The sequence below is a fragment of the Watersipora subatra genome, chromosome 4, assembly GCF_963576615.1.
Source record: "Watersipora subatra chromosome 4, tzWatSuba1.1, whole genome shotgun sequence".
Lineage (NCBI taxonomy): Eukaryota > Metazoa > Bryozoa > Gymnolaemata > Cheilostomatida > Watersiporidae > Watersipora > Watersipora subatra.
In genome coordinates, this window is record NC_088711.1 from 16,588,016 (window position 1) to 16,600,984 (window position 12,969).

General features: G+C 35.4%; 1 protein-coding gene across 1 annotated transcript in view; it reads left to right on the forward strand.

Moving 5' to 3' along the window:
- Nucleotides 1–12,969, forward strand: part of LOC137393357 (nuclear receptor ROR-beta-like) — a 38,558-nt gene that overhangs the window by 12,787 nt on the left and 12,802 nt on the right. The window contains exons 3-4 of the mRNA XM_068079871.1: nt 3,755–4,611; nt 10,898–11,142. Of these exons, the coding sequence (XP_067935972.1) occupies nt 3,755–4,611; nt 10,898–11,142 (1,102 nt within the window). The remainder of the gene's footprint in view (nt 1–3,754; nt 4,612–10,897; nt 11,143–12,969) is intronic.

Below are 12,969 nucleotides of genomic sequence, written 5' to 3' on the forward strand. Positions count from 1 at the left end.
ATAAATTAAACAAAATAAAACAACTATAGGAGGGTTTGAATTTAATGTGAAATAATTAGCAAGTAGTAGCAAATTAAGTCGGTTTTGCTACGATAACAAAAGATGATTCAGTAATTATACAATCAATACAAACTGAGAAAACAAAATAAAAATCCTGAATATGTAGAATTAATAATAACGATTCTTGTATAGAAGTGTGTGTATAAAAAAGGTTACTGTTCCAGCATAAGCTATCCATCAAAACTTTGAATACGGCGATGCTAGCACCTCTCAATACTGGTACAAATGTAAAATGAGATATTGTACTGTCTTTGTCTGACCGAACGGAGAGGGAATGTAGAGTTTATTCTTACTCGAGATAATACAATTGTCTGCGGGAAAAGAATTGACCTTGACAGCGCTTTAGCAACTGAACCTTACGAAAACCGGAAATAGAAGTTCAGGAAAACATGAAAAGGCATCATGTTTCATAGATTTAATAGAGTTTACACTAATGTCATTCAGCACGTGCGATCAAGAAAAGGGTGTTTGCAGTACATAGTAAGAGCTATGAATAGTAGGAGCTTTCGTAGACTTTCGGGTATCTATTTGGATTACTAACATTCGGTTGCATTCTTTGTGAGTTCAAATCTAGCAGAATGTGAGCTTTTAATTCCAAAATTTTAATAGTTATAGCTGGACATACCGAACTACACACAGACAGACATACAGACAAACTGAGATTTATATATATACATTAGATACGGTTTTACTCCAGGGTTTGGAAACTATTTTATTTTATTAGAAATAAAAAACCTGTGCAAGTGTACAGTTGAATAGAAAACTCGAGCATTGTTGTCTTCAATATGAATACAAACACGCTCTAGTACCCTTTCGCTATGGTTGTATTGACCTTAAAAGATTGACCCGATTGTGTCAGAAACCCGCAAAAGCAACATATTTCTAGCAATAAAAGTGATAAAACTAACAGAATATTGATATCTTAATATCGTAAGTTTTTTAAGTCTACTCATCAGTGCATATAAGGAGATGTCACGGACTTGTTTTGCTTATAAAGAGCTGTATATCGACGCAGAAATATTACAAATTTACGTTTTAGCACGAATATAAGTCATAGGCAATAGGCGATTAAACGATAGGATATGGATATTGTCCTTCAAAGTTGTTGGAAGCCAATGAAAATTTTCAGCGAAGATACTTCGTAAAGACCAGCCTCTGTTTAATAGTATACTTCAAGTTTTTCACCATGGTAATGGGATCACTTCTAAAAACTTTCAAAAATTTAATAAATCCACTTGGTGCTGAGATAGTCAACAAATGGGATGCAAAAGTCGCTATTGCACTTCTGCCTAAAGCAACCATTGTACAGAGCTTGCTATAAATTGGAATTGGTAGTGCGGGAATGCTGATGGCATATTCGTAGCATATGTGGCAGGCACTGAAGCTGTCACAGCGTCGAGTTGACGCAACTAGCTACATATAAAAGCATTCCTAGTTACAAAGTGCTCAATGCCTGACTGAAAGGAACATTATTAGTCTGAGTTGCTCATAATCGCCTGTGAATAATAAGGCCATGATTCAATGAAAAGGTCTTTTGATATGGTATTTCGTAGCTAATCAATGCAAAAAGCGTATGAGTGCAGTTAGATAGAGCCGGAAACGCTGCTTTATTTTAACTAGTCAAATTTTAATAGCAAGAAAGGAGTACTAATGCTTAGTTTTTCTTTCATGGCTACTCAAAACGATTGTAAAAATTGAATTATAACTCAATACACATATGGAGAAAACCAAAGTGAATAGACAACTCCAAGTTTAATATTTTGTTATTATTTGCTGTATGTTGACAATTCTGTTATAGATATTTTGACATGCAAACAAAAAGGTTGTTTAATGAAATAAAAAATGTAAGGCGAGTAGGGCTTTCCTACACCCACCGCTATATTATAATTAGAAATTTGATATTAATCATATATTTTGCAGCAATCCTCTACGCCAGGTGTTGGGCCATATGTGGTTCTTTTGATGATTGCATCTGGCTCTTTGATAAATCTGTGGAAAGAATAATTCATAATTTTGCTGTTAATTTAATAAATATAATACAGTAGACGCTCCTATAGCGTATACTTCCTATAACATAAATTCCAAATAACTTGAAGGATTTATGTGAAGTTTTTGCTTCGTACTACGTAAAAACGTGAAGCCTCAAGTCGAGTGAGTTCTTGATTTCAATTTGAATGATAATATATCTCGCCACACTTGTGAAAGAAAAAACGACGTGCACATAACGTTACATCTATTATATACACTACTTATACAACATTTTAGTTCGTCATGATAGATCGTCAAATGTGTCGACAAAACAAAGAATAGGTAGCTGTGCAATTGTTAATGAATACTTAAAGGCGATCGATTGGTGCAGGTGTTACAGCGTCGTTCCACTAATCCGCAAGTCACGAGTTGGAATTTCGTCGAAGGTTCTCTTTTATCCTAACCTTGACACTGAATACAGAAAACGAAGGAACTGGTTGTACCGCTTTTTTTTATAAAATGTCATGCTGTTTTGCTTTCTTAAAGCCATATGAAATATTTGTTATTAGTTTTACTTTGCAGAGCAGACTTTGCTGTTAAAAAAGAGCAAATTGTTTTAAATGAACGTTGAAGATGTGCCCTCCCCATTGAAATTGTGCAAAATTATCACAATCATGGTTTTTAAAACCAGTGAGATTGATCATGAAAAAGGGGAAAAGTTGTCGATGCAAACTAATAATGCTGCAGAACAGTCTACAAATTAAAAAAGTCAAGTTTTTGGTTTTTGTATGGCCAAAAAAATGAGTTTGGAAAGATCTTGTAACAGTTTAGGCAATTTACACGTTTTTTACTGTTCCTATAACATAAAATCCCTTTAACGTAAATATTCCTGGAACAGATTATTTACGTTGTAGGAGCCCCTGCTGTATGTGTATATATATATATATATATATATATATATATATATATATATATATATATATATATATATATATATATATATATATAGATATATATATATATATATATATATGTACATGTATGTATTAAAATGTATTAAAAACTGTAAACTTTAAAAACTATTTACTGTTTTTTTAAAGCTCGTGTGGCTGAATTGGTAAAGTGTTGTACTGGTGATCAGGAAGTTCCAAGATCAAATCTTCTGTGATACGGATTTTTTACTCCAAGATTTTAATAACTATAGATGGACATAAACAACGACGAACGAATATACAAACTTTAAGAAATATATATATAGATAAAAAAAGTTGAGGTGGCAAAATGGTTTATTTTTATTGGCATTTCATTCTTTCTTATTTTTCTGTCTTGCGCAGATTAATGCATTGTGTTACTGCCATTTTATTGTATGTTGGACATATAAAATGTCTTCAATACTATAATTAATCTTTAGAGAAATCTACGAAACATCTTTTTCTTTTGAGCGTTTTAACTGCGATCAAGTTTTACTGACTTAAGTCTTGAAACATCTTGGCAGTCAGATCACCTACAACCACAAACAAGATTTCAAATGATAGGGAAATATCTATACTTTCTGATAAAATATTTCAACATTTGATATCAATAACTCTTCCAGTCTTCAAGTACATATTAAATATGCAATGCCTAGCGTCTGCTTTTGAGCTTGGTCCCCAAAGTAAGCCTACATGCATTTGAAGTGTTACAGCTATTAGCATGAACGTTGGAAGCTGATTTGTATATATTGTAGCATCAAGGCTAGGCAGGAGACCAAAGAAAGTCATGAAGTCAACAAGCGTCTCCAGAGACCTCCATGTGCAACTCACTAAACACATGGACACACAGCCTCACTCCAATAGTAGTAGCCCCGATTATCCAGATTTGGCAAACGCAGCGCTTTCTGATATGTTTGGATTTCCAGCTGATATGATGTTCAAATTTAGTAAAATGATGCCCTCTATGATGAGTGGCATGAGTACACCTGGAATGTCTGAAGCCGGTAGCCCTGGAATGTCCTCGTTTATGCCTCAAGGGATGAATTCGCCACCTCCTAATGAGTTTGCAATGTCACAATCCCCAGAGATCATCAGCGCTTCGGTAGACTTCGCGTCTAGCGCTCCACAAATAAATCCACCAGAGAACTGTAACAGCACAAAACCACCTACTGATGTTACTCATATGGACTTGAATAAATGGAGGGAAAAGCAATTTAAGGTAATGAGTAAGTACATGCATAATAAAGACTTACCGTCCACTGGGGCCGGAGAGATTAGGAGATCAGCGAACGGCGGCTCAGATACAAGAGATAGCGCGAGTGGCGAAAATAACGAAGGTTCTCCTTTTTGTATGAATGAGGTGACCCCGTTCACTCGGTCTCTGCCTAATGGAGAACTGCTCCAACCAGACACAGACATAACAATCATGTCCGAGGCACAGCTGGGCAGGCTGGACAGGTTTAGAAGGTACACATCACTTGCCATGAATGATAACATACAAGATCTGATAAAAAAGGTGCAAAAGGGCATTGTTGAGAGCCACGAAGAACACTGTTACCATCAGAGGCCAAGAGTATACGCCGTTTCTGCAGAGCTTGACTTAAAAGAACAGGTAAGATTTATGTACAGTAGACGCTCCTATAACATATACCTTTTATAACATAACATAAGGAATTTAAGCAAAGAATTTGCTTTGTACAGCGTAAAGAGTTTTATATAACGTCAAGTATCAAGTCGATGCACATTACCAAAGTCGATTTATATAACGTCAAGTATCAAGTCGATGCACATTACCAAAGTCGATTTATATATCGTCAAGTATCAAGTCGATGCACATTACCAAAGTCGATTTAAATAATGAGAATCTCGTAGTTAACTTTAAAAATATCGCTTTCTCTTCTGCTACACTTAAGAGAGAAAACGATGTATCGTGCTCTCTCTAATATATATATATATAATAGTGTTCTGGCAATCTAGCTCGCCTTGAGAGATTGTCAGGTGTTGGCAAAGCACAAAAAATATGTAGCCACGCATTAATTCCGAAATACTTCAAGGTGATCTATTGGTGCAGACGTTGGAGTGTCGATATACCAAGCTGAATGTCACGAGTTTGTCTTCTCGAAAGGGATCTTTTATCTAAACGTCGAATCTTGTTGATGAATAGAAGGACGGTCAGACAAACACTGTTCCTAATACGTTGCAAAGCTGTATTTTTGTTTTATTCTGTTTGAGACATATTCTGAGCAATATTTTTCCTTTGCAGAATAGACATTCTACTTCTGTCTAGAAAAACTAAAAAGAACCAATGTAAATGGACATTGATCCCCTTAACTTATTATAAAATAATCGTCATCATGTACCATAAACCGAGTGAAAGTGAAAAGAATAAGTGGAAAACTTGTTGATACAAACTATTAATACTACAGTAACTGTGCAGTTTTTAGATTAAATAATTAAGTCTAGTTGTTTCCTTTTTGAAACACCAAAGGAGTGAGTTTGGGAACATCTTGGAACTGATTAGGCAATTTACATGTATTTTACTGTTCGTATAACATAAAATTCCTATAACGTAAACCTTCCTGGAATGGATTATTTACGTTGTAGGAGCACCTACCGTAACGTGCGTACTAAAGACGTGGGCTCTGTAACTACGGTGCCTTGAAAATACAGTGCACCCTCGAGATACGATGTTAATTCGTTCCAGAGTTGGCATCGTATGGTGAAAAATTCGTATATCGGGGTATAAAGACCATTGTAATTATACCATGCAAACACCCCCTGGTAAAAATCGTCAATTTTGTTTATAAAAATGTGTACATATTGACAATTAGCAACAAAACAGTATGCTAACTTTAGTAATTATAGTTACCTACAGTAACTGTATTGTATTTAGTGTATGTTAATGGTTATGATCTGCAATAAAACGCAAAATTATAATGTGTGTACCAAATGTAGTACGTACAGTAAGGAGTTCTTGCCTTCAAAAGGTACGCATAACATAAACTTTGAATTCACTTCAAGTAAGTTTAGCTTGCTAAACCTACACTTAAAACTAAGTTTTAGTATGTATTTTGAACTATTTTACTGAATTTCAACTTTTTATTACGAAATTTTATCCTTCAGCAGTTCCTATCTTCACTTTCACTATAAACCTTAGCCTATCTGGTTGAAATCTTTTTCGACCTAAATCAATAAGGCCGAGCGATGCAGTTATAGAAAGCGGCTTCTCGCACACTTGACCATTTAATGGCTACCGAAAAGAAAAATACAATTATATTTTCTATACTGGACGTACATACCTTTGGAGTAGCCTAGCTGGTACATGTAGCGGGTAAAGCAGAGAGGAGGCAAAAACGTATCAATGTTAATTATGGTGCTGTACATTTGAAAATAAATTTAAAACGTAATGAATTGGAATTTTTTAGCACACTAAAAGAAGTTGTCCATTCCTGTCCAACTTTTCTACGAAAAAATTGATGGTGCAATGCAGAAAATTGCTAGCTAGCGTTTGTAAAAGGATCCAGAGAATGTGGTACAGTAGTTTGTCTTGTATGAAATGTGCACAAGAATCAATGTAACCATACATACAAAGTTTGTACGTATTTATACCCTATGGGGGGCAGGGCTTTAGCAAGTTTCAGAAAGTCAGGTGGATGCGTCAACTATCTTGAGTAGCTAGTTATATGAGTTACATACATACATACGATGAATTGTATTCACGTAGAAGATAACAAGCCCATATGCAAAGACATGGTTAAACAAGAAAATATAATATAAAATCAAAAGGAAACAAATAAAATGAATAAAATATGAAAAACATGCCACACAAGAGATGAATAATATATATTATATTATACATGCATTGTTTTAATGTACTAGTCCACATCAGTAAATTAAACACTTGAAACATTTCTGCGAATGTGGGATTTTCTGTATTTTCTAAATCCTCGCCTTTACAAAATGGTTGCTCCTTTTGAATGCTGATCGCGTGCATGACCTAGCTCATTCAAATCTTCAGTCGGAAGCTCTTTCTTGTGCTTGCTTTAATGGAGTTCTTTTTTTAATAATAATTGCAAATGCTGATTGGTTGCAATCATATTCCTTGACAATGTTAATAATACGGGTCCCTTCTTCTTATTTACGACATCCAACTTTGTTGACATAGAAATAATTTTTCCTTCGTTTTGTAACGTTTGTATCGGTCTCAGATTCCATAGATAACGAATTAAATGTAGATAGTTGTAGTTATATACGTATGCTGACTTGAATGTTTATAGTAAAAGCTATAATAATGCTACAAATGAATATTTGCTCTCGCTTGTGTATTTTACACAAAATTTTCCACGCGGGCATGAGAGAAGTCGATCATCGTGTCTCTTCTAAAAGTTCTAAGAATGTTTTCGGCAAACTATATTTCGGTGTCTTTTTTATTTCGACGTGTGTTATGAGCACACCGACAGCCAAATTTTAACTCGGGCGAAACTTTTCTTAAATTCGTATGGTGAAATAAAATTCGTATAGCGAGGTGAAGATATCACAATATTTGCCTTCGTAAGGTGAAAAAATCGTATATCAGGGTAATCGTATCTCGAGGGTGCACTGTAAAAACAAATGACGTTGAAGTTAAAAATTTCAGGCTGCTACTAAAGGCTCACATTGTATCGCCATTAGTCAGCGCTTTCCTTTCGGCGTTCATCGTCGATTATGTGAACCGTGAACCGATGGCCCGAAGAAGCATCGCGGACACGTTGGGAAGGTTTGCAGCTGTCAAACTTTCCCGATATTTCGCCGAGCATCCACAACCGCATTTCAAATGTGAACCATTTCAGCGATGGTAATTCGCGGTCGTGGATAGCGTGATTCATTCATATCCGTTTATGATAGTCGCTTTCGGTACTAGTATGTTATTCCAGCACGCGAAAACAAAAAGGTTTCTTCGCGAAAATTTGAAAAGAGAAATGAAAACACTACGTCACATAGCATATCCTGATGCAAACGCGGATGGGTTTGTGATAGTGTGAACATTGTTATTATCGACGATCACCGAAATATTGTGGCATCAACACCGAGATATGGCCTTATAGTGTGAACCAGCCTTTAGGAATGATGAGATTTTATGATTTCATGTCTTCTTGAGAGACCTCATATACAGTCTGTTTTCGCAATCATGTAACACAATTCATGTACTAACTCGTGAAAGAACATGTGCCAGTTACTTGAGATGCAAAACGGTCTGTCGTCAAATTGCATCCACACCTTTCACTCCTACATTTCTGCGCTAATGTAGAACAGCATTTTTGCAATGCTTCTTTATAATTTTTTTGTTCAAAATTGGAAAAATAGTTGAGGTATTTCATATCAAAGAATTCTATTTGCTCAATAAACCACTGATTGATAGGTACTTGGCGAGGGAAATGTAACAAACTGTTCGTGAAATATTAGCCTCATCAACACTCTGCAGGCAATATCTGGCGCGCAATCTTTTATGTCACAAGCCACTTAGTCGAGCAATTCAAATGACGGCGTAGTATGTTCTGCTATCAATCATTGCTAGTAGAGCCTTACTACTCATTAGCCCTGTGACCTTGGCTTCAGCCGTTCATCAATTGTCAGCCTTAGCTTTGATACAAATAATAAATAAGCTGCATTCCTAGGAGGCAATAATGTTGATGGAGCCAACTCGCTACTCATTTTTTTGGACATGATGTCTTCGCTAGTCGAGTTTTATAAACAGATATTGATGAAGACTTTGATATTGATGGAGGTTTATTTTAAGACAAATATCTACCACCCAAGACATGCTGAATAAAGACTGGTTTAGTCTAGGCCATTGTCTGAACAATTCTCTCCGGTTTAAGCAGTGAACAATAACAATGAGACCAGCGCGCTAAGAATCATTTTGTGCTGGCCTTGCCGGGTTAATTAAGTTGTTCAGGAGGATACCGCATTTATCCTCAGTAAATACCTTATCATTTATTTGTTGAAATTACTGTTCATTATTAAGGTTTTTAGCTTGATTATAAACAAAGAAAAAAACATGTGTACGCAGTCGGCTTACTAATGAACAAGAAAAATAAAAGAATTGTGTAACAAGTAGCAAAAGAACATATCATTTACCAACGTATTCAAAATATTTTTCGACAAAAATTTCTCTTAAATTTGGCTAATTAAAACCTGTCTCAAACTTTCCAAAGATTGACGTGATAATGAAAAAATAAACAACGATCATACATGAATTTGGAACACGCTTCATCTGAAACTGGGTTCGAACGCAGATGTGTGATTTTTTAAGATATAGGCCATCTGCAGAAAACATGGAGCAATAATTGCTTTATGAACAGAGACGGCTGGGCATGTTAGCCCTGTCAGTCTATCCGAGTTATTGTCTTATCGAGAAATAACTGAAAACGCGTGATCGAGCGGAAGAATTCTTCCGGTGAGATCAAGGTCAATTCGTATTTGATTTATACCTGAGCTCGTGTAGATGTATGGCCTTGATATAAGTACATCTCAGCAATAAATATTTTTATTGTTTAGTTCTGGGGGACTGTTTTGAACAACTGTTTTAGATTACAAAATCTTGTAGTGCCCAACTTCTATTGTGAATCTTTGATGGATAGGGATTTTTTTCCAACAGGATGGGAAAAAACCATGACTGGGCTAGAAATAAAGATGCTTTCATTCTTGGTGCCAAAAGACTTAACATTCCACATTAACATTTAAATATGTGAAATAAAACTTATAAGTTTTTATAAAAAGTTATATCATCAAAAAACTTTTATCCATTAGCAAGCAAAAAGCATTTTACGAAAGAATGATATTGTTCAAAACAAGTGCAAATGTTTCTATCTTGCTGCAGATAATGCATTGATGTGGTAAAAAGTATTTCATCTTTTAAATGATATGTTAAAAAATGTTGTGGTTTTTACCTAATTTCTCAACAAGTTTCCAATTTTTACTTTATGGTTAATACATTTTTCAGCTTGACAGTGGTTACTATCGCTGCCCTCGTCTACAAACCTTTTTTATTTTATTTATGTTAACGTCAGGTAATCTACACTTTACACAATCTATCCATTTTAGCAAAGCACTGTTTTAAAATGAGCATGTTATGCCACAGGCTAAGTTATTTTATCTCATTTGTGCAATAACTGCTGTATAAGGTTAGAAGGTTGCTAGACGCAAAGGCGCGTGCCTACGCAGTTGGTTTACTCACGAGCCAACTAGGCCCTACAACTCGAGTGAACGTGCCTTGACATGACTTTAATTTAACAGAATATAAATCTATTTTGAGATTGAAAAACTTTTGATGTTTGTCAGTATATTTTCAAACACGGGATTGATATTTTGACTAGATATATGACTAGGTATGACTGGAGATATGACTAGGTATGACTGGAGATATGACTAGGTATGACTGGAGATATGACTAGGTATGACTGAAGATATGACTAGGTATGACTGGAGATATGACTAGGTATGACTGGAGATATGACTAGGTATGACTGGAGATATGACTAGGTATGACTAGAGATATAACTAGGTATGACTAGATATTATAACTAGGAACAAGGCATACCACTAATTCATTTATCTTTCTTAGTTCAATTTCTATTTATAGCCTATTCCAAGTAGATATAGATAGATAATCAACAATGATTTTCCATGTTAACTCAATCATTTCTACCTGCGTATGTAGACTGACAGCTATCACTCCCTACTTAGCTTCTACTTATGGAGAGCTTTGCATTCACAAAGACAACTGCAGTTTGTAAAGATGGCAGAGATTAATTATTCACAATTTTCATCTAGGGGTATAATTTGGTACCTCATAAATTAAGGATATCACGCTTGTTTGTTGTGCCTGATAAAACATTTCTTCTGTATTGACATTGTAGTTAGGAGAAGATGTTGGACCTCCAACTGGCTTTTGGTCCCATTGGATGTCGGAGTTGTTACCAGCAATAGAGAGAGTCATCAAGTTCCTCAAGGATATACCAGGCTTTAAAGAGCTGCCCATCAATGATCAAATATTACTGATAAAAAGAGGGGCGTTTGAGATCGTCCTATCCCAGGCTATGCCTATGGTAGACCCTGACAAGCTCAGTATACTCGACCCGCAGTTGAAATATCGCAACACACGGTAATGCTGGTCTTTCTGGTCGTTATAATTGCATTTTGAAGTTGGTACGTGTAAATTGTACGTTTAGACTTCTTTCTCTCAAGTTGCATGATTTGAAGAATGTAAAAGGTTGTAGAGTTAGTATAGTAGTAGCTGCAAAGCATTTAAGGCTGGTTTGCACTGTCGACTATCGTCGTATGTCGCTGTTGACCCCTCAGTGATTATGCGTCAATTATGTGCACCGTAAATCAATGACATCATTAAGACAATGCAAATGCGTCGGAAAAGATTGCAGCTGTCAAAATTTTTTGATAGTTTGTCACCAATGTGCACCACTTCGCCGATGGTGATTGGCCATCCCGGAGTGCTGTAGGCCTATCTATATTTTCTTCTATGACAGTTACTGGTGGCGAATAGTATTTCATCGCTTTTGCGACTGCATTGTATGGCGTAAAAGCTATGCTGTAGATTATTCTCTGATGTGAATGCTTACGGGTTTGTGACTGTGTGAACATTGTTATCACATATGATCACCGAAGACTTGTGGGATTAACGACGACATATGGCGATGCAGTGTCGACCAGCCTTTAGCTGGAAGTGCTGATTGTATATTGACCAATATAATTTCAACTAGTTGTATATGGACCATTGGTACTCCTGCTAGGTATAGATTGACCAATCATATATCTGCTAGCTGTATATTGACCAATAATACTCTTGATAGCCGTATATTGACCAACTATAATGCTACTAGCTATATATCGGTCCATTAGATTACTACTAACCCTACTGTATATTGACCAGTTATATCGCTACTTGCTGTATATTGACCAATTACATCGCTACTAACCCTGCTATATAGCCTACTACTGAATGCCCAGCGGTGCCCGGGTAATATGTCTGCACATAAATTTTATTTTTATTTAATATATAACAGCAGTTACTATTCTAACTTTCAAACTTCATATCATGAAACAAGTGTTTTGTGCATTTTAAATAAATTGAGAGGAAAGATAAGACGATTGTAAAGGTTTTCAAACATTGCCAAACAACTGTAACTTTCGAACTTCATATCATTAGGAAAATGTTTTGTGCAGGTCAAATGAATTTAGAAACTACATAAAACAACTATAAAAGTGTTTAAATGTAAACGCGCGTATAATTAGCAAGTAATAGCTAAATTAAGTCTGTTTTGCTACGATTTCAATAAACGATGATTTGTTAATGATACAATCAAGACGAACTGAGAAAAAAAAATAGATATCTAAATATGTTGAGTTAATAATAAAAATTCTTGCATAAAAGTGTGTGTGTATAGAAAAAGGTTACTGTTCCAGCAGAAGCTATCCATCAAAACTTTGAATATGACGATACTGGTACCTCTTGATATCGGTACAAATGTAAAAATAAGATATCGGACTGTCTATGTCTGGTACTTTGTCTGACCGAATGGAGAGAAAATGTAGAGGCTATTCCTACTCGAGAGATAATACAATTGTCCGCGGAAAAATATTTGCTTTTTCCAATTTAGCAATTAAACCTCATGAAAAACCAGAAATAAAAGTGTAACCCACATTTTAAATTGAGACGGCACATTTAAAAATTGCAAATTAAAAAAATATGTTGTGGTAGCAAAAAGTTAGTTTTTAAACAATTTCAAAAAATAACAAATGCAAAAGGTAATATTAGTTAATAATCAAAAGTGCACATTTGACGTGCACTTTTGTACCATATGCGTGTGCGTGGTACTCACACGCATATGGTACAATATGAGTCACTTTTGTACTCACACTATAGCGTGGTATACGCTATAGTGTGAGTACAACACATTTATAGGGTCTGTATAGT